Source organism: Emydura macquarii, unplaced genomic scaffold (assembly GCF_026122565.2).
Source record: "Emydura macquarii macquarii isolate MOO-44397 ecotype Brisbane River unplaced genomic scaffold, CSIRO-AGI_Emac_v2 contig_306, whole genome shotgun sequence".
NCBI lineage: Eukaryota > Metazoa > Chordata > Testudines > Chelidae > Emydura > Emydura macquarii.
Genome location: NW_027130443.1, coordinates 11,406,936 through 11,424,429, shown reverse-complemented (window position 1 = coordinate 11,424,429; position 17,494 = coordinate 11,406,936). Strand labels below are relative to the sequence as shown.

Genomic DNA, 17,494 nt, shown 5'->3' with positions numbered 1-17,494 from the left:
TTGGATCCTCTCTGCTAACCTTGAGGAAGTCCAGTGAGCTCCAGAGTCGGACCCCGTGGGAGGGACAGGGCCTCTTCCCCTGCTGAGTTAGTTTGTTTAGCTCAGTGGAGTCGCATGCAAAATGGAGAGAGACTCAAACTGATTCAGGCGCACAGGACAGGGCGCACGCCAGGACACAGGAGAGGGCGCAGGCCGGGAAGGGACAGCAGGCCTGCAGAAGTGGGGGGTGGACACAACCCCGCTGACAGCTTAATTCCCATCCAACAGTGGGGAGGGACGATTTATCAGCAGGGGGAGAAGTGACCTCAAATCTCCCCCTCCCCCATTTCTCCAAGGGGTGAGGCGGGGGAGTTAAAACAAGGCTGGATGACCCCTCCCTTCCCCCTGGTACTGAGTTCAGGTCTCCCTCCTCCCCAAAGAGAGGGGGTGACTGAGGCGATGGGGGAGGATAAGGGATAGCGCCCTCCCTTACACCCGTGTGTGGACATGGTCAGTCTCCACTGCGGAAGCAACACTTCTAACACGGCCACGTCGACACACAAAAAACACGGAGGCCGCCTCTTAAAGCTAACCCAGCTCCTGCCCCCCTCAAAAGGATCTCCCCAGGCGCGAGGGCAGCAAGTTTTTACAGTCTTAGCTCCGCTTCACCCTGCCCCGGCCCCATGGGCACCCATTGCCAGCAGGTGCCCGGCCCCAGGGATTTTCGCCTCCCACCATCCTGCGGGGAGGCAGGCAAGTGCTCTTGTCCGAGGCACAACTTGCACACGCATATGGCACCGCTCGCCCACGCCCCATTCCACGCCCTAGCCCCGCTCCCTCCGTCTGCATGGCTTTTGCAGTGGTTGCTTCCGCAAAGCCATTCCCGCCAGCGCCTGGCCAGCGTGACGCGCCTCCGGGCCGGTTCGCAGGGACACGTGCTTTAGGGCAAAGGCGCAGCAGAGAAGTGTCGCATGCCCACTCTGCCCTGCTGGCAGCAGTGACAGAATCCGGGCCGCCCCCACCGGCCACCTGGGAAATAAAAAGGCTTTCCACCTGCACCACGCCCAGCCGCTTCAGAGCGGCAATTTTGCTCTCTGCAGAACCAAAAACGGTAGCTCCTGCGGGTGCTGAGGTCCCAGGCTAACGCTGCATTTCCAATCCCCAATAACAGAGGCTTGTGGGCCTGATGGAAGCACATTTGGTTCATTCTGTATTTATTATTTTTTAAACCATTATTTTTTTTTTAATTTTGTTTAATACAGGTAACTTAAATGAGGTGATATAACATGAATACCCTCCCCCCACACACGCGCACACACGCGTACACGCACGCACACACTGGAGGAGGTTAATGCTTTTTCCCCCCCCCCCCATCGTATTTTCCTTTTCCCATTATATATAGATTTTCTTTTAAAAACCAGGACGAAAAGGGGACCAGGTCAGGCGTGCACAGACGCCCACACCGTACAAAACAGTACATTTAAATATTGAACCCAAAATTTAAAAGAAAAAAAAAAAACCAAAATGTTTGTGGTTGTTTTAAAATAAAATACAAAGAACTACAGCGACACATACAAAGGAAGTTCACAGCTGGGGAAAACAGGATGTGTAATGGCACCATGTGACCAGAGGAGGTGGGATCCCAGCGCCCAAGCCAATCAGCTAGCACAGAGGCGCTAGAATAATGGTCCCATGAGGCTGGAGGAATGGACATTACTGGGAGAACTGGTTTGTTTCTCTGTTTTAAATACACAACAGAAAGATCGAGGACAGCTGGGGGATCCTTGCTACAGTGGTGGGGGATGAAGGGGGCTGATGTTTTTTTTCCAGGGGCGGGGGAGAGAAACGCTGCCGCAGTATCAATACATTCGGGGAGGATTAAAAAAGAAACCAAAACCAACAAACACCCACCAAGGCGTTTAAAAACCAAACAGCCCCAGAATCCTGCACCAGCTGCATTCAAGAGCATTGGTGCTATGGGTCCAGAACAGCAGCACCACCCTCCCTGCACCCCTCAGACAGACTTGCTCCTCTGAGAAACCCACCCACGGGGCCTCAGCGCACCCCCCGCTAAAGAAACAGGGGGGTGGGAAAGAGGGCCACAGGCGGGACCCAGCTAACAGGACATACTAGTGGCAAAGTTGCTTCAAGTCTTTCCTCTGGGTTGGGTGGGACAGGCAGCTGCAGCGGGGCAGGAATACAGCAGTAGAAACCTCGGCCCTCGCATTTCTAACCCCAGCCCAACGCCTGGCCCAGAGCAGGACCAAAGGCATCTGTGGAGCCCCTCCCTCCTGCCTTTCAACTTGGAGAGGGAGATACGGTGGGGGTGGGTAAGGAGGGGGGTTGGAAATTAACAGCACCACCTCAATTCAGCCCCCTCCGGCCTGAATTAACCCATTCACCAGCAGTGCCCTTTGTTCTCGGGATAGCATCCCAACTAGCATCCCTCTGGAGGGGGACAAAGCAGGTTATTTCTCACCCCCCCACACACACACACACACACTCTTCCACTAACCGTGGTTCAAGGGCTCCTGTCTCTCCCCAAGTTTGAGTTAATGCTACAAAAAAAAGGGGGAAAAACCCAGAAAAAATCCACTGAGGCTGCTATTTTCTTTCCTGATTCCCCCCTCCACCCCCACTCATTCACGTTATTTTAAAGTTTATTTGCATCCATACTGCCCAAATTAAAAAAAAAAAAAAAGATTGAAAACTTTGATCTTCCCACACCCCACCCCCTCCTTTCCCACCCCTCCCCCAAAACACACAAAAAAGACTTTTACAGACAAAAAACACGTCACATGGGTTTTCTATTTGCACAGATCTCCTGACAGCGGAAGGAGGGGGAAAAAACCGGACAAGAAAAAGGATTTCTACGATCTATGCAAGACTAGGTCAGTACTGGCTCAGTCAAATTATTTATGTCTATAAATATTAGCCCACGGGCTCGCAGACAGCCATTACCAAGTACTGGGTTTATTTTATTTATTTATTTTTTTTAAATTTTCCTTTAAGTTAAAAAACACAACCAACAGCTGGGTGGAAAAAGAATTCTGAAATTAAAAAATTGGTCTCTACAGCAGAGGGGAAATCTGTTTATTTTCCCTCCCTCTTCCATAGAAAACAGAAAAACAACCCACCTTCGCTGCTGCAGCCAGTCAGATTAAGTGTACACACACACACACACACACACACACACACACACACACACACACACACACACACACAATACAAAATGATAGAGCCATTGCATTGTAATTTACAATGCAAGGGGGAGGGGTGAGAGGGGGGGAAATAAACACACCTGGAGGATAGCCACAGCATCTCCTCTGAGGGTCTGTAACAAAGATCTCCAAAAGCCAGCACACAGCTGTTACTTGGGGGTGGGGAGAACTGCCCCCGGCACTACTTCACAACTCAGACCTGTAAAGTGCATGTGGTTCTGCAACCTAACTGGGGGTGGGGGGTGGGGTTGGATTTCTTTTTTTAAAAAAAAATTAAATTACAAAAGAAATCAGCTGAGCAATGCTACATATAAAAGGGAAAGGGGGGGGGGGAAACGAAAAAAAAAAACAAAAAACAACAGCCCCCAATTCTGGGATCCAACATGGCCCGAGTTTGCAGAGCACTCTCTCCCCCCCCCAGCCAAAAACAGATATAGCTCCGAGCCCACAGGGAGCCCCTGCCCGTACTGCGCATGCCTGGGGCTTTCACAGCGAAATGAGCAGCTTTGATAAACCACAATTCCCCGCCCCCCTCCGCTCTGCACAAGCAGGAAGTCCAGAGCCTGGCCCATTCGCCAGCCGGGCCCCGTTTCGTTTCTCGCACGTCGGCTTTATTGGTTCGGTGGCGGTGTAAGGCAGGCCTGTCAGAGTCCATTTATTGTTCAACAGGAACAAAACAAAATCCAGTTCGCCAGCTTGAAACTCCGGCGCTGGTCTCCCCACCTGGCGTGTCCTGGAGAGCTCCCTCCCCCACCCCGCCCCTCCCCTCTGAAAAATAGACCGGGAACAAAATTAAAAATGGGGCAACCCCTCCACGCTTCTCCAGCAGACGTCGCCCAGTTCCACCCAAGGCATCCGGCGAACACAGAGGAGATCCGAGCGATGGGACTGAGAAGACGAGAGTCCTGGCTCTCCCCGGCGGGCCGCGCCCCACCACGGGCCCTGTTCGTTAGTATCCGCATGGGGTCTATGCTACGACAAATTCCGATTTCATGTCCGCCTTGACTTCAGGCTTCCAGACCGAATCCTCGAAGTCTAGGTCCAAGCTGCCTTCGCTAGACACGCTGCTGTTGCTGTTGGTCCGGGTGGACTTGCGGTTTGGCAGCCAGTGGTACGGGGCCCGGGCGTCCCGCCGCGCCTTCCGACGCAGCCTTTTCTGCTGCATCAGCAGCTGCAGGCGCTCCACCTTGCAGCGGGTGGCACGGTTCTCGGTCTGCCGCAGACGGTCACCTGGAACCAAAGAGAGTCATCCGGGTGTTAGTTTTATTGGCTCGCCTGCGGGCTCCTGCTTCTGGTACAGCAATGCCCGGGTGCTCCTGGAGGGCACCTAGCCCAGGGGGCACATTGCAAAGCCGTTGGGGCAGGGCCTCTCTCTTGCTAACTCAAAATAGACCGTTATGCCCATTTTACAGACGCGGAAGGGAGGAAGAGGAAAACCCAAGCCGATGGGATTTGGGGGCTTGCGTGCGCATCAGCGCCTCAGCTGCATAAAGGGATGCATTCAAAGGCAGCTGGGTGACTACTACCCTTACGCCCCTTTGAAAATACCAGCCAAGGAGACTCGCCCAAGTGGCAGAGCTCTCACATCCCAGCCTTTGTTGAAAGCCACATGGTTACAACCACGCTCCCCCGGCGCGAGGGCACCTTTCAGCAAAGGATCTCTCCGCGCTGCAAGAACCAGTAGGCGAGGATTATCCCCTCTTCGCAGATGGGGAAACTGAGGCACGGAGAGGGCAAGATTTCAATACGAGACCGGGCACAGCACTACAAGACGCGCTGTTGGGAACGACGTTGCTCTTTTCGATCCAACAGGCCTTTCTAAGCGTCACAAGATCACCCAGTAGGTCAGTGGCAGGACTGGGACTAGTCCTGGGTCGCAGCTCCTTGCTCCAACCACTAGACGCCACTCCTCTCCCAGAGCTGGGAATAGAACCCAGGATTCCTGACCACTCCTCCCCACCAGCCCCCGTATTCTACTCCCTGGATCCCACCCCCCGCCTCAGGCTGTAATAAAGGAAACTCGAACTCTGGCACCTTTCATGCCAGCAGAATCCCAAAGCGAAGGGACAAGCAGGACAGGGGGCAGGACCAGGGGGCAGGGCGCAGTGGTCAGAGACTGCCACGTAGCCGGGGACCGTGCCCCGAGAACACCCCTGTCCCGCCCTCAGCAGGGACCCTGCTCCCGTACTTCGTTCCCAGACGTGCCCCCAAGTCAACACGATCTCCCCAATTCTCTAGCAGTTTCGGTCTGGTTTCATTGCCATGGAAACAGCAGGGGGTTGGGAGAGGAAATGCAACTCCCCCCCCCCCAACACCCCCACCTTCTTCCTTCCAATACTCAAGGCTCAACAGAGCATGGTGTTTGGGGGGCTGAGGGTGGGAAAGGAGGCCATTTCGTACAGGCCCTTCCAGTTCCCAACCCTCCCACTGTTCCCAGTGACCCTCGCAAAGCGCACCCGGTTTGATCCCCAGTTCTGGCTGTACCACTCCAAATCGCCCCTTCAGGCCTGTTGACCGAGAGATCTGGACACCATGAGCCATGTCCCCAGCCTTCCCAGCACACCGGAGACAGGAGACCAGCCGCCAAAGGCCCCTTTACACGGCGGTGCCTTGGACAGAGAAACGGTGCCCCCCAAAATGCTGCTGCCTGGGCCTCCAAGAGATGGTCAGCCAGGAGATCGCACGGCAATGGGGAAGCCTGGACCCACAGCCTGTCCACAGCAGAAGCAGGGCCGGGAGGTGGCTATTAAGACCCGCCCAGGCCGGATCCCACCTGAAGACAGCCTGCCCACGCTGGATGAGCCCAGCGGCCGGGTTGTGCAACCCGGAGGGCAGGGAACCCAGCTGTTTCTGGGGGAGGAAGAGGCAGGGTGGAAGGAGCGGGCAGGGATGATGCACTTGTGGCCTGCAAAGGGAGAGACGGTGCCATTGGCGGAGGTAGGTTTGTTGGGCACTTTAAGGGGAGGGGGGGGCTCCCCCTTACTGAGCGGAACGGCAGCAACTGGCTGCTTCCCACCCACTCCTCTCTGTCAGGAGCGCGCGCCAGCGAGCGAGCGAGGGAGCAAATGCCCCGCTTGGTTTAGCAGCCAGTGGGAGGATGAACAATTGCACATTTATAGATATGGGCTTCAGCGCTGGAGAAAGAGGAAAAAAGGATCCCACTCAATAATAAACTTGGCTGTGAAAGCGGCTCTCTCTCCACACAGCGCCGGGGAGGGGAGGGGAGGGAGCAGGCGGCACCAAGTGCGGGGTGGCGAAGGACAGAGATGAGATTCTGCCAGGCTGCAGTCCCGAGAAATAGAACCAACGAGGCCCCGAGCCGGGATCTGGACCGCGCCGGCTGTGAGCAGAGAAGGATGGTCAAAGCCGGGGGAGGGGGGGGGGGGAGAGAAGGAAATCAATTCTCCTGGGTCTCCGTGCCTCAGTTTCCCTCAGCTGTGACGCCATTACCAAGACACCATAAAGGCTCTCCCAGACCCGCGCCAAGTACAGCCGACAGTTGCCTCACCCGGGCCCAAAGCGCACACCGGCCCCGACAAATGGGGGAGCGGGGACCCCAGCTGGGATCCGTCCCACTTGGCCCCACAGCTGTTCCCTGCTGCAGGGTCCCGACCCCAGCCCAGCCAAGACCAGGGAGCACAGGGAAATAGCCAGGCTTGAGAGTCGCATGGCAGATGGGGAAGGGGGTCCAAAATCAGCTCCCCTCAGCTAAAGCCAAACTGAATCCTCTCTCTTGCCATGACAGCTAAGCTGCCCCCCCACCCCTCCTGAAAGTGGCGGCAGCCCTCCCACCAGAGATCCCCATAGCTCCCCCCGCCCGCTGAGACCCTCTCCAAATGCCATTGATGCCTGAGGCCCCCCTGCTGTCCGTGGCTGCACCAGTGGGCGGAAAGGCATGTGCCGTGCGGAGAGCAAAGCCCTGTTAGCGAGCCTTAAATATTTAGGATCCCCTCCAGGGGGAAAGGGAGGGAGGGGGGGAAATCCCTGCAGAGATACTAGCTCTGTTTGTCTGGTGTGCGAGCCAGCGCGGCGGCCGACTAAACACAAGCAACAGTGTTGGTTTGTGTGCCTGCCCTCCCCCCGGGAGAGCTCCCCGCGCTACTTCCCCTGCAGCCGGCCACGCGAGAGCCAGTCTGGGCCAGATCCGTTCTCACACAGGGGCACTACTGTTCCCGGGAGCTCAGGCCAGCTGGGTGCGCGTCCAGGGGTCACCAGGGCTGGGGATGGGGGGGGGGTTGCTTGGGGAGAGACAGAGGCGTGGGCCCCCACTCCAGCCCCTGCTAGCTGCAAACGTGAGAGCCCGGCTCTAGCCCAGGGCAGAAGGGATTTGCAGGGAGCGTGGGGGCGAAAAAGAAGCCGGCCCGTTGTATCTTCTCACCAGCAAGAGGCCAGCGCAAAAAGCGGCCTGGGCGTGTGCCCGGCTCGGAGGGCAGGGGAGCCATGTTTCAAGATGGCTGCCCCTGGGCTGGTTCCCATCCCATGGGGCCTCGTGCGGGGGCTCCCTGGGCTTTTTCGCACTCGAGGCTGGGCCCCAGCGAGTTGTTTGCATTGCCCGAGAGGCGAAGACCCGGTGGGTGGGTGCAGGAAAAAAAAAAAAAATCACATTTGATCGCCACAGCACCACGTGCTTCCCCCACCGCCTGGGCCTTCGGAAACACGAGCGACTCCAAGTTTCAGTTCTTGTCTCTACGCAAATCGCTGCAGAGAAGGAACCTCGGGGCGGCCAGGAGACCCCGCGGCCTTCCTGCTTCGCGCAGCGCAGGTGTACGAAGGCCATGCCTGAGCAAACGGGTCAAGACGTACCCAACCAGCCGAGCGGGGGGGGAAGAGACACACACCCCATGGCAGCCCCTTCTCCTCCTGCACCCAGCACCCCCAGCTGCCCCAGTTTCAAACCCCTACTGGGTGCTGGGAAGAGGAGAGAGCCCTCTTCTAACAGCTCCCGCCCCCCCCCACCAGCTGAGACCCAGCCATGCCCTGCTCTGTCCTGGCAGGGGGCTTTGCAAAGGAGTCAAAGGGGTCACAGAGGCAACAGCTTCCAAGAGGGTGAATTGAAGGGGGGGAATTTGGGTCCTCCCCCTGAGTTTAAGCAGGACAGAGCTACGGCTTGGGGGAGCGGGCGGCCGAGGCTGGAAGCCAAGTGTTTAACGCTGTTTTAAAGCAAACCATTCAAAGGCACATGACGGGATCGCGCTCCCTGACCCCCCAAACCCGGGACCGGGGGGAGAAGAGCCAGAGTCAGCTTGCTGCAGGGCTCAGCACATTGCCAGCCGCCTGAGCAGGCCTTTGTTGTTGCGTTTCTTCCCCCCCCCCCTTCCCCTCCCCCTCCGTTTCCTTTCTGTAGCGCCCACCACCCTGTGCCACAGCCAACTGAACAAACAGCGCGGGGAAGGTGGGGTGGATGGAATGCAGCATCCCCGCCCCCCCCCCGGCCGCGCTGGAGCCCCGCGAGGGGGGCGTGAAAGAACCATACGACATGCCGGGGTGTGGGGGGAGCACTCGGTGGAGAGGCCGGGGGATCAGATGTCCCAGTTTTATAGGGTGGCCCTGATATTCAGGGCTTTGATATGCAGGCACCTCTTCTCTCCCCCCCCCCCCCCCGATTATTCACATTTGCTGTCTGGTCAGCCTAGGCGAGGGGGAGCGGAGGAGGGGGGCTCACCAGTGCGGGGGGGGGGGGGGGACGACGACGGGGACGACGACGACGTAGGAAGGGGGCGATCAGGCTGGAGCCGGGGCCAGGGTTTGCCTGCGGCAGTGACCTTGGTAAGCACAGGATGGAGGGGAAAGGAAAAGAGAATGGAGAGAGAGAGGAGGAGGGAGATCAACTGAGGACAAACCCCCCCCCCAAATCAGCCCCACAAGCAGAGAGACCCCAAGTCCCTCCCTGACCCCGTCCCAGCGCGAGCGGCAGCCGGCATCGGGGCGGCTGGTCGGTTGCCACGTCTCGTTTCTCTCTCCCCTGCCACGAGACACTTCCCTAGGACGGCAGCTGCCCGTCTCACACGCCCGTGACGTCGCCGGGCGCAAGGATCCTGCTAAGCCCTGCTCGGCGGCTCCAGCGTCATGAAAGGAAGAACAGGGAGGGGGCGGGAAGGAAAGAAATTAACTTTCCGGGGATGGGGCGGGAGGAGGCGGCGCAAGGCCCAAAGCTCAAGGTGAATAAAGAGGCTGCTCCCTGCAGATAAGTGGAAGCCTCCTACACGCATACCCCAGCCAAGCCCTGCCATGGGAACAGCGGGCGGGCGGGCGGGGAGCAGGGCCCTACTTCACCAGCAGCCCGCATGGCTTCTTACCAGCGCTCTGCCCTCGGAAGGACCTCACAGCACTTGGCTGGCAGCGTGTGGGCTTAGCTGCAGGAGCCGCCCCACCCGCGTGTGATGTGAGGAAAACATCCCCACATTGGGGGAAACCGAGGCACGGGGGCTGGGGGGAGGGGCAGTCACTCACTGAAGGTAAGCCAAATGGGCTACGCTGCTGGGAATGGAAGCCAGGAGTCCTGACTCCCAGCTCTGTGTTCTAACCGCTAGACTCCACTGCCTCCCACCGAGTCCTGCACTCAGGGACCTGGGCGGACCGTGACAGCAGCTGGTTGCTGTGGGGAACCCTAGTGGGGTCTGTGCCCCCTCTGCAGTGGCTCATGGGCCCTGCAGCTGCCGGCTGGGGCTGGGGGCACACGTCTGACTTCTCCTAGGACCCTGCGTAAGCAGGGGCAGGCCCCCCCCGGGGAAGTGAGGGTGGCAAATTGCAAAGTCCTCTCCAGGCAGACCGCTGTCCACCTAGGAGCACCCCAAAGTTTGGCACCTGGACAGGGGGCTCTGCCCCCCGCTGGGAAAGGGCCTAGGGCCAGGGGGGAGGGGGAAGGATATTTTCCAGTCTGCCAGGAAGAGAAAGCAGAATTGTTTTGTGCTGACCCCACACACGAACCCCCCCCCCCCACTTCTATTTCTGCAACATGTCCCCAGCCTCCAGCTTCCTCAGCGCCAGGCCAAAAAAGCCAAAGCAGAGGCCAAGTGCTTTCTTCCCCCCCCCTCCCCAGCCAGTCTCCCTGGCTCTGAATGGGGCCCTTTGTCTGGCCCTGGATTTAGACGGCAAGTGGAGAAGGGTGGGGGTGTGTGGCTGCCTTCTAGCCAGAACAGAGGCCAGAGCAGCAGGGGACAGAAAGGAGAGAGGAGGGAACAAAGAAGGGGGAGGAGACGGCAGAGGAAGGGATAAAATCCTTCGGCACCAGGAATTGCTGGGGTGTGTGTGTGTGGGGTGGGGGTGGGGGGCAGAGTCACCCCAATTTCAGGAGTTACCCACCGGTGTACAGGCTGTGGAGAACCTGTTCTAATGGGGTCCCTACGCCGGCACAGAACACGGTGTAAAACCCCGGCAACGTAAAACACGGCCACAGAATTCTGAGAAGGGCTCAGCCGGCGCACACAGCCCGAGCCGGATCTCCTCGAGCACTCGGGTCCCCACTTTAAGCACCCGAATAAGTGGGGCAACAAAGTTTCCCAAAGAAATTCAATGCCCCCCATCGGTGGAACGGTCCAGAACGGCACAAACTGTGCTAGAGTGCGGCCGAGACCCACCACGGGACGCACGCTCACCCCCTCCTCCAGAACCGTGCCACCAAGCCTCAAGGTCACAGCTATGAACGTCAGCTTATTTACATCCCAGCTGACGATTAGACTCACGACCCCCCCATGACGGGTGCTGCACACGCACGTGCACGGTGTGTGCATGTGACCCCTGCCCTGAAGGGTTTACACAATCCTTAGCCAAGATTCTCACAAGTAACTAGGGATTATTAGGGTTCCCCCCCTTCCTTCGGACTGAAGCCACCTAGGGGCTAAGTCATAAGAGTGGGACTGAGGAGACCTGGGGTCTATTCCCGGCTCTGCCACTGCTCTGCTGGGTGACCTTGGGCAAGGTTCTGTGCCTCAGTTTCCCCATCTGTAAAATGGGGATAATGAAACTCATGTCCTTCGTAAAGCGCTCTGAGATCTATGGGTGAAAAGTGCTCGGTAGCATAATTATAAAAGAGGGGCCTGACTTCCAGAGGGTGGTTGCTAAGTATTTTTTGGAGATCAGAACCCTTTACAGTATCACATGCTGGGCTCCCAAAATTCACTAGTGAAAATCTTGGCTTTTGATTTTAGTTCTTGGGTTTTATTTTACTTTATTTTTAATGCCTGGACTGGTTCCTCCCTCCCCCAGAATCCTATTCACCAAACAGGAAGTGAAATTGACAGTCTCTTCTTCCAAATGACATAATTTGGCAGCTTTTAGAACACAGTTTGAGTAATCAGTCTATTCCAGCACCTGCCCCGGGAATGGGTTAACGCAAGCCATGTGGTTTTCCACATTAACTCAGTCCACACACACCCCCTGCCAGGGCTGGAGGGGAAAGGGAAACAGGCAGCTAAGAAACAGGCAATAGGCTGCAAATACCCGAGAGAGTCACTGAGCGCCTTAACTGAGCAGAGATCTGCACCGATGAGATGCAAAGTGCGGCTGAAGAGTGGTTTGTTTGTTTGTTTAAAAAGGCGAGACATGGGCACATTAGATGTACAACGCCCAGACTGCCCATCTGATGGGGAAAGCGTTGATAAGGGAATCCTCCAATGGTGCATCGCTCCAAATCAATGCCTAGACCAGAAGGCATAGGCACAGCAGTGTAACCAGCAGAGAATAGCACTCCGTGAGCAAAGCCCTGACTCGCACTGTAAAATCAGCCAGGCAGGGACCTCACCTTTCCATAGGCCCTGAACTCCCATTGTGCCAGGCAGGCTATGTACACAGAGTACCCGCATTCACACGCGTCAATCAACACCCTCCCTTGGATTCGTTACTGTGCTCGTTAGCCTGCTGCAGGCGTTACAGACAGGGTGGTCCTGGGCAAAGAGGCTTGAGGTTTGCAGCTTGCTGGAAAGAGGGCGCAGAGACACGCCAGTGCTGGGCAGTTTGAGCCCCCCTAACCGATCGGCTGGCTGTGCTGGAACAAGATGGCAAAGGGCCATTCATTCAAAATTAAAAAAAACCCAAACAAACAGGCTGGATTTACAGCAGCAATTCTGAACACAGGCTGTGCTAGAAGGGGAGTTAACCCTTGGCTGGAAGTGGGGGGGTTTCAGCCAGAACCAGGCTCAATATCTCTGGCTTCTTTTAGTGAAGGGGGGTAAACCTCCTAATCATGATACTCAGGAACCTGGAACTAAACACGCGGTTCTTCCTCCCCCCCCCTCCTTCCCCTTGCTGCCAGCTGGCTGGAAGCACCACCAGGACGGTTACAGAACAAAGAGCCAGACGGAACCGGATACGCAGAGGAAGCGGATCAGAGCGAGCGAGCAAATCCCAGCTAGATACCCAGTATCCTTCCTTCCCAGCCCATCACCCCTCGGCTTCCTCTCGGTCATCAGCTGGGGCCTCGCGGCCGACCCAGACCCCGGGGCTGGGGAAAGAGATGCACAAGCCCCTTGTCCTTTCCCTCGATCTCCAGGTGGCCTGTCCCAGCTAAGACGATCAGCAGCACAACCTTCCTGCCCTGCCTCTGATGGTGGCCAGCCGTCTTTGACTCTCACGAGGCTGGGTCTCCATCCCAAACCACCACAAAAATCAGGGGGCTGCCAGGACCCAGCCAGCGCGCTCGGCCTCAGACGCGTGGCAGGCCCGGTCCACATGGGATCCATGGCCGCCCGCCTGGTTGCCACGTGCATTTCACAGCATCCTTAACAACGAGGCCTGGGGCAGGGCCCGCGGCAAAGCCACAGCTCTGCCAACGGGGACCGGCAAACACAGCCACAGAACGAGGCCTGTGACAGACCAGGGGGCCGCTGGGCCACTTGGGGGGGGGAAGGAAGGGGGGCAAAGACTCACCGCTGGGCTTGCACATTCTGATTTGGCTCTGGCACTGGACCACGGAGTGCAGGGGCTGCGAGGCCACGGCGGTTGCTGCTGTCAGCTTTTCTGAGGTAGTTTTGCTGGCGGGGTCCGGGGAGGGCGGGGGCGAGGAGGGGGCGCACTGCGTCTGGCACCGCAGCTGCGTCAGGGACTGAGGCATGCCCTGGTAGTGCCGCGTGGCGCTCAGGAGGTCATTGAGGATCTGGAGAATGGTGCCGATGTCACGCCGGGGCCGCCCGCTGCTGTCCTGGCAGTTGGGGTGCAAAGTGCCTGCAGGGGAGAAGGGGGGGGAGGGGAGGGCAGAGCGTCAGGGGGGCTCCGTCAGGTCACACTGCCTGTAGGGGGCAGTAGCTGAGCCGGACCCTTGGCATGCTTCGTCATCCCTTATTAGGGGCTCCCCACAAGCTGTCTTTGCGACCCACCCACGGCCCCAGAACACAAAGCAGGGCGCTGGGTCCAGGGGGCCGATGCACTGAATCCCCCAGGAGGGGTGGCAGCCTCGCCCCAGGCAGCGGGAAGGAACCCGTCATACTTGGCTCTCATTGGCCACCAAAAGTTGCCCTCACTTGGCAACAGCTCCTAGTTACCACGCCAACCAACCCGGGCCCTGGTCCAGCCCTGGTTCTCCCCTCTCCGTGGTTCTGCATCCGCAGCGCGAGAAGAGACACTCTCTGACTCCCCAGCCGCGCGCACCGGTGCACGCCGATGGCATCGCACCGGGGGGGGCGAGAGGACAGCCGGGCCCACTTGGACTCTCACGTACCGGAGAAGGTCCCTGAGAAGACCCCAGGAGCGTGGTTCACGAAGCTCTCTATGACAGCACCGGGTTTGCGGGATCGGCTCGTCGGGGCTGGGCTGCTGCCGGCGGAATTGTTATTCCGGGCGCTACAGTCCACCTGGCAAATGGCAGGAAAGAAAGACGCTTCTTAACCTTGAGACGCAGACAGACATCCATGGGCCAGAAGGCTCCCGCTAACCTGCAGCCCCAGCCTAGCTTGAAGGGTGGGTGGGGAAGAGTCCCACAAAGTTTCCCGGGATTACAATCTTATTTCCTCAGCCAGCACAAGGTGTGAGGTTCCCCTCAACCCTTTGGTACAAGGCAGTGCATGCACCCACGCAGGGCGAGCCCGTCACCATCATCCTCCCTCGCTCTCCACCACACTTTTCACCCACGGATCTCAAAGCACTTTACAAAGGAGGGCAGCGTCATTACCCCAGGTCTGCTGCTGGCCAGTCGTGTGCGCTAGCCACTAGGCCACACGCTCATAGGGTAATAAGGCTCCCTGCCTTCGGAAAGGGCTTGGCAATGAAAGATACCAGCCAAGGATTGGGATTAGTTGTATAAGCAAGGAGTCTCTTTTGAGGCCTGAGGATTGGTGCACATCTCCTCCCATGACAGGCTGGGGTTTTCCTTGCATTAGAAGCATTTTGCAGGTCAAAGCGTGAGAGGCAACAGGCAGACCGGACTGGAGAGCGGCTCTCCCGGAAGGGAAACATCTCCCCTGCCAAGAAGACCTTTGCCTTACACTTGGCAATAGAAAGGACTATTCCGATGCCCTTCCCCGGCACCGTTTGCCTCAGGATCCCACCGCACTTGGGAACCTTTAACAAGGCCTCACACCACCACCCGGGAAGCGGCGCAGCCCCTCATTTTATAGACGGCGGAAACTGAGGCAGGGAGTGGGGGAAGTGGCCTGTCAATGGAGGAGCGGAACTAGACACGGCTCTGTTCTAAGCGCGAGAGAACAGCCATCTTCCAGAGCCGGGAATGGAACCCAGGAGTCCGGCCACGCCCCCCCCCCCACCCTTCTCTACCCACCCGAGACACTCACCTCTGAGCAGGAGGAGACGACGCTGCTGTTAACCGTTTGCGTGCTGGCCCCGTGCGACCGGAACATCCCGGCTGTGAGGGGGGCAGGGTGGGCAGCGTTACAGTACATGGGTGTGGCCTGTGCCGAGGGGGCGGGGCTGGGGGCGGGGCTCTGCTGGCAGGCGGGCACCACGGGGACGCGGGCGAAGTTGGAGCTGGTCCCTCCGTGCAGCGTCCTGCATTGGGGGGTGGGTCCGGCCGCTGCCCCGGGCTCCCCCCGGCTGGCAATGACGTGCCGATGCTGGAGCTGCCCTCCGCTCTGCTGGGCCGCCAGCTGGAGTTGCACGAACATCATGTGGTCCCCGACCCGCAGCGCCAGCGTCAGAGGGGACCTTCCCGACAGGAAGTCATTGACCTGGGCAGAGGAGAGGAGTTAGAGGCACAAGCTCGACCACGGTGCAGAAGCTGCAGCAGCAGTGGGGCCAGGTGGGGGCACCAGCAGAGTCCGGTCCACTGCCAAGGGGATGCTACCAGACACGGCTGCTGAATATGCTCCGTCCCAACCGAAATGCCAGGGGCAGAATGGTCCCAGGTGCCACCAGTTCCGAGATGTGTCGGGGGGGGGAAGGGGGGGGGAAGGGGCAGCTCGGGGCTGGCTTGACTTTGCCAAATGGTGCTGCCTGCTCCCCATCGCCCAGCTGTGCCCCCCCCCCCGATCCGAGGAGGAGGGAACGGGAGTTGCAGAAGGGGCACCCTTGGACTCTTGGTGAGCTGCCCCCAGCGTGGCAATATGGAGGCATCTCCCAATATTGGCCGACTGGTCTCCACTCAAAGCCCCCGTGGTCCAGGAGGGGCTTAGACACGGTTACCCCAAGCAGAGAGGTCACGGCGCTGGGGGGGCTGCAGGAACTGAAAGGCTGCTGTGACCTTCGGTCGTTTAGGGGTGGGGGGCTGGCAGGCAACAGGGGATGGGTGCTTCTGGGGTAGGAACTTTGCCCAGAAGCCACCCCCGCCCCATTCCCCCAGCCTGTAACATTTCCCCCCTCCCCACACCCGCTCTCCCTCTCACGCTCCTCCCAGCCTGCGCGCAGAAAGGCAGCACCCCGTGCAGCGCAGCGGGGTGATGGAGCCCGCTGCCATCCCACAGAGCCCAGCAGGGCGGGGGCAGCTTTCTGGGGGGAGGGGAGGATCGGGGCTAGAATTGAGAAGTTGGACCTTGTTTCTGATGGGAACAACAAAGGGGGGGCAGTTGGGGGAGTCTTTTAGAAGAGGGACCCCTCCCTCCTTGGGAGTCCCTTCCTAGCGGCAAGCTCCGGATTCCCTGGAACCCCAGGACGCTGGCGGGGAGGGAGGGCTGGGGGTGGAGGGAACAGGAGGGGCCCCTGGCGGGTTAAAGCTCAGGGCGCACGGGACTCACCCACCATCTCTCGTCCCCGTGTGACCCGCGGTGGCAGGGCGAGCAGCTGACAAACTGCTTTTGCAAAAACAGGGGAGGGTCCCCAGCCCGCCCCAGAGATAAACCCGCTCACACAGCCGCTCCCCACAGCGCCCAGAGGGAGATTAACCAGAGCAGGGCGGGGTGGATGGGACCAAGCAGGACAAGGTCCAGCGGCTGGGGCTGGAATCCACCCTGCGACACTCTCCACGGTTGTTACTGCGGACGCTCCCTGCCCACCCCCACCCCAGTGACACACACAGGTACAGGCACGCACCCCTCTTCATTTGCATTTCCCTATAGCCTGAAAGAGAGAGAGAGAGAGAGAGAGAGAGAGAGACTTCTCCTCCCCGGCTAGTCTAGCCTTTGCTGCACCTGACACAGCGGCAGGGGACGGAGACGCAGCAGACGCGTACGGTGCCAAGAAGAGTCCCAACTCCCGCCTTTCCAAGAGGTTCACAGCCCTCGTTAGGGACTAACCCCCCCCCTTTTCCCAGCTCCGTGCCCCATAAGAGACGGGGACTGGGGGCTTCTTCCCCATCTAGGTCAATAGCAGCTCTGCCCGATGCTGTAATACGAACAACTCAGCCGGTAGGTTCAGGGCTCCCGCCAGAAAGCGCTGCCCGGGGCTCAGCCCGCTGGGACTTGGGGCCAGTTCTCAGCTGGCTCCTTTCCCTGTTCCGTAACTGGGTAGGCCCAGAATCCCGGCAGCCCATCTCACACACCCGCCAAACAAAGCCGGACAACGCGTTTGACCCTTCAAGGTTTGGCTCGCCCACCCTGCGGAGGCTTTAACTTGCGACACCTAAGCCTGGACTTTCCTCCAGAGGAGCATCCCCACCTCCAACCAAGCTCCCCTGCACTGGTCACGGTCGGAAGATAGGAGACTGGGCTAGATGGACCATTGGTCCGACCCAGCACGGCCGTTCTCATGCGAGCCGCAAGGACCCAGGGAAAGTATCAACCCCGGGGCCTCAGATACGGACCCCTGAAAAAATTCCGTGGCAGTTTTTTAATGAGATCTTTGGGTCCCCCAGGCTGCATCTGAGCCAGTTCCCTGCGCGGCAACTCAGCCCAGGGGGCAGAAGCCATGGAAAAATTGCAAAGAAGAACCCACTGAACTATTCGCAAGACTCCTGGAGAAGCTGTCTGGGATTTCAG

At 58.7% G+C, this 17,494-nt stretch overlaps 1 protein-coding gene across 4 annotated transcripts in view; it reads right to left on the bottom strand.

Annotated features, from left to right (window-relative positions):
• Positions 1-1,176: 1,176 nt before the first annotated feature.
• MIDN (midnolin) overlaps positions 1,177-17,494 on the bottom strand; it is a 31,366-nt gene continuing 15,048 nt past the window's right edge. For 3 of the 4 annotated variants that reach the window (XM_067559238.1, XM_067559248.1, XM_067559258.1), the window contains exons 5-8: positions 14,921-15,313; positions 13,852-13,984; positions 13,065-13,358; positions 1,177-4,430 (exon numbers count right to left, since the gene is read on the bottom strand). In XM_067559238.1, coding sequence (XP_067415339.1) covers positions 4,168-4,430; positions 13,065-13,358; positions 13,852-13,984; positions 14,921-15,313 — 1,083 coding nt within the window. In that variant the 3' untranslated portion in view covers positions 1,177-4,167. Of the gene's footprint in view, positions 4,431-10,189; positions 11,838-13,064; positions 13,359-13,851; positions 13,985-14,920; positions 15,314-17,494 lie in introns of those variants that run through there. The other variant, XM_067559267.1, reaches the window with a different exon arrangement.